The sequence below is a fragment of the Etheostoma cragini genome, unplaced genomic scaffold (genome assembly GCF_013103735.1).
Source record: "Etheostoma cragini isolate CJK2018 unplaced genomic scaffold, CSU_Ecrag_1.0 ScbMSFa_2304, whole genome shotgun sequence".
Taxonomy (NCBI): domain Eukaryota; kingdom Metazoa; phylum Chordata; class Actinopteri; order Perciformes; family Percidae; genus Etheostoma; species Etheostoma cragini.
Genome location: NW_023266451.1, coordinates 1 through 2,183, shown reverse-complemented (window position 1 = coordinate 2,183; position 2,183 = coordinate 1). Strand labels below are relative to the sequence as shown.

The window sequence follows — 2,183 nt, the reverse complement described above, 5'->3', positions numbered from 1 at the left end:
CCCCCCCCCCATCTCCCTCTACCCCTCTATCTCCCACCCACATCTTGTAACTCACCATCTTCCTGTTGAGCCGAGTCATGATGTCTCTGCCCAGGATGTAAAACCCCTGCAGAGAAAACACATCGTAAACATCTCAGTCACTGCTGAGTCACGCTAAAGTCATGCTAAAGTCACACTAAAGTCACGCTAAAGTCACACTAAAGTCATGCTAAAGTCACACTAAAGTCATGCTAAAGTCATGCTAAAGGCACGCTAAAGACCCGCTAAAGACATGCTAAAGTCACACTAAAGTCATGCTAAAGTCATGCTAAAGTCACACTAAAGTCACGCTAAAGTCATGCTAAAATCACACTAAAGTTATGCTAAAGTCACGCTAAAGTCATGCTAAAGTCACACTAAAGTCCCGCTTAAGTAAAGGTAAAGTCATACTAAAGTCACGCTAAAGACCCGCTAAAGACACAGTAAAGTCATACTAAATTCATACTAAAGTCACGCTAAAGACACGGTAACGTCATACTAAAGTCACGTTAAAGTCAAGCTAAAGACACGCTAAAGTCACACTAATATCACGGTAAAGTCACGCTAAAGACACGGTAAAGTCACACTAAAGTCCCGCTAAAGTCACGGTAACGTTTTACTAAAGTCACGTTAAAGTCAAGCTAAAGACACGCTAAAGTCACACTAATATCACGGTAAAGTCACGCTAAAGTCATGCTAAAGACACGGTAAAGTCACGCTAAAGTCACGCTAATGTTCCGCTAAAGTCACGCTAAAGTCATACTAAAGTCACGTTAAAGTCACGGTAACGTCATACTAAAGTCACGCTAAAGTCAAGCTAAAGACATGCTAAAGTCACACTAATATCACGGTAAAGTCACGCTAAAGTCATGCTAAAGACGCGCTAAAGTCATACTAAAGTCACGCTAAAGTCATACTAAAGTCACGCTAAAGTCATGCTAAAGTCATGCTAAACTCCCGCTAAAGTCACGGTAACGTCATACTAAAGTCACGTTAAAGTCGAGCTAAAGACACGCTAAAGTCACACTAAAATCACGGTAAAGTCACGCTAAAGACACGCTAAAGTCACACTAAAATCACGGTAAAGTCACGCTAAAGACACGGTAAAGTCATACTAAAGTCACGCTAAAGTCATACTAAAGTCACACTAAAGTCACGCTAAAGTTCCGCTAAAGTCATGCTAAAAGCATGCTAAAGTCACGCTAAAGTCATGCTAAAGTCATACTAAAGTCCCGCTAAAGTCACGGTAACGTCATACTAAAGTCACGTTAAAGTCATACTAAAGTCACGTTAAAGTCGAGCTAAAGACACGCTAAAGTCACACTAAAATCACGGTAAAGTCACGCTAAAGACACGGTAAAGTCATACTAAAGTCACGCTAAAGTCATACTAAAGTTCCGCTAAAGTCATGCTAAAATCATGCTAAAGTCACGTGAAAGACATAAATGCTGAGTCGTGATAAATGCTGAGTAATACTAAATGCTGAGTAATAATAAAGGCTGAGTCGTGATGAATGATGAGTAATAATAAATGCTGAATAATGATAAATGCTGAGTCGTGATAAATGCTGAGTACTAATAAATGCTGAGTCGTGAGAAATGCTGAGTAATAATACATATTGAGTCATGATAAATGCTGAGTAATCATAAATGCTGAGTCATGATAAATGCTGAGTCATGATAAATGCTGAGTTGTGATAAATCCTGAGTAATGATAAATGCTGAGTCACGATAAATGCCGATAAATGCTGAGTCATGATAAGGGCTGAGTCATGATAAGGGCTGAGTCATGATAAATGCTGAGTCATGAGGGCTGAGTAATAAGAAATGCTGAGTCATGACTCGCCTCCTCCACGTTGAGGCTGGACTTGGCGCTGGTTTCCAGGAACTTGATCCCGTAATCGATGGCGAGCTGAAGAAACAGGAAATTAAACTCTTTATACTTTATACATACTGTATATAAAATATATATATAGTTTATAAATATATACTGTGTATGTATATAAATAATATAACATAGTATAACTTTAGTCTCCTACCTTCTCTCCTCTCTCCTTGGACACTTGTCTCTTGTCGTTCATGTCACACTTATTCCCCAAAATCATCCTCTCCACGTCTGAAGACGCATGCTGGACACACGTACACACACACACACACACACACACA

The 2,183-nt window shown here is 39.6% G+C and overlaps 1 protein-coding gene across 1 annotated transcript in view; it reads right to left on the bottom strand.

The window, feature by feature from the left end:
- The window catches only part of LOC117940369 (ras-related protein Rab-8B-like), a 2,781-nt gene extending 604 nt beyond the window's left edge, over positions 1-2,177 (bottom strand). Inside the window, exons 1-3 of the mRNA XM_034865679.1 lie at positions 2,057-2,177; positions 1,864-1,929; positions 56-106 (exon numbers count right to left, since the gene is read on the bottom strand). Coding sequence (XP_034721570.1) covers positions 56-106; positions 1,864-1,929; positions 2,057-2,122 — 183 coding nt within the window. The 5' untranslated portion in view covers positions 2,123-2,177. The remainder of the gene's footprint in view (positions 1-55; positions 107-1,863; positions 1,930-2,056) is intronic.
- Between the last annotated feature and the right edge of the window lie 6 nt (positions 2,178-2,183).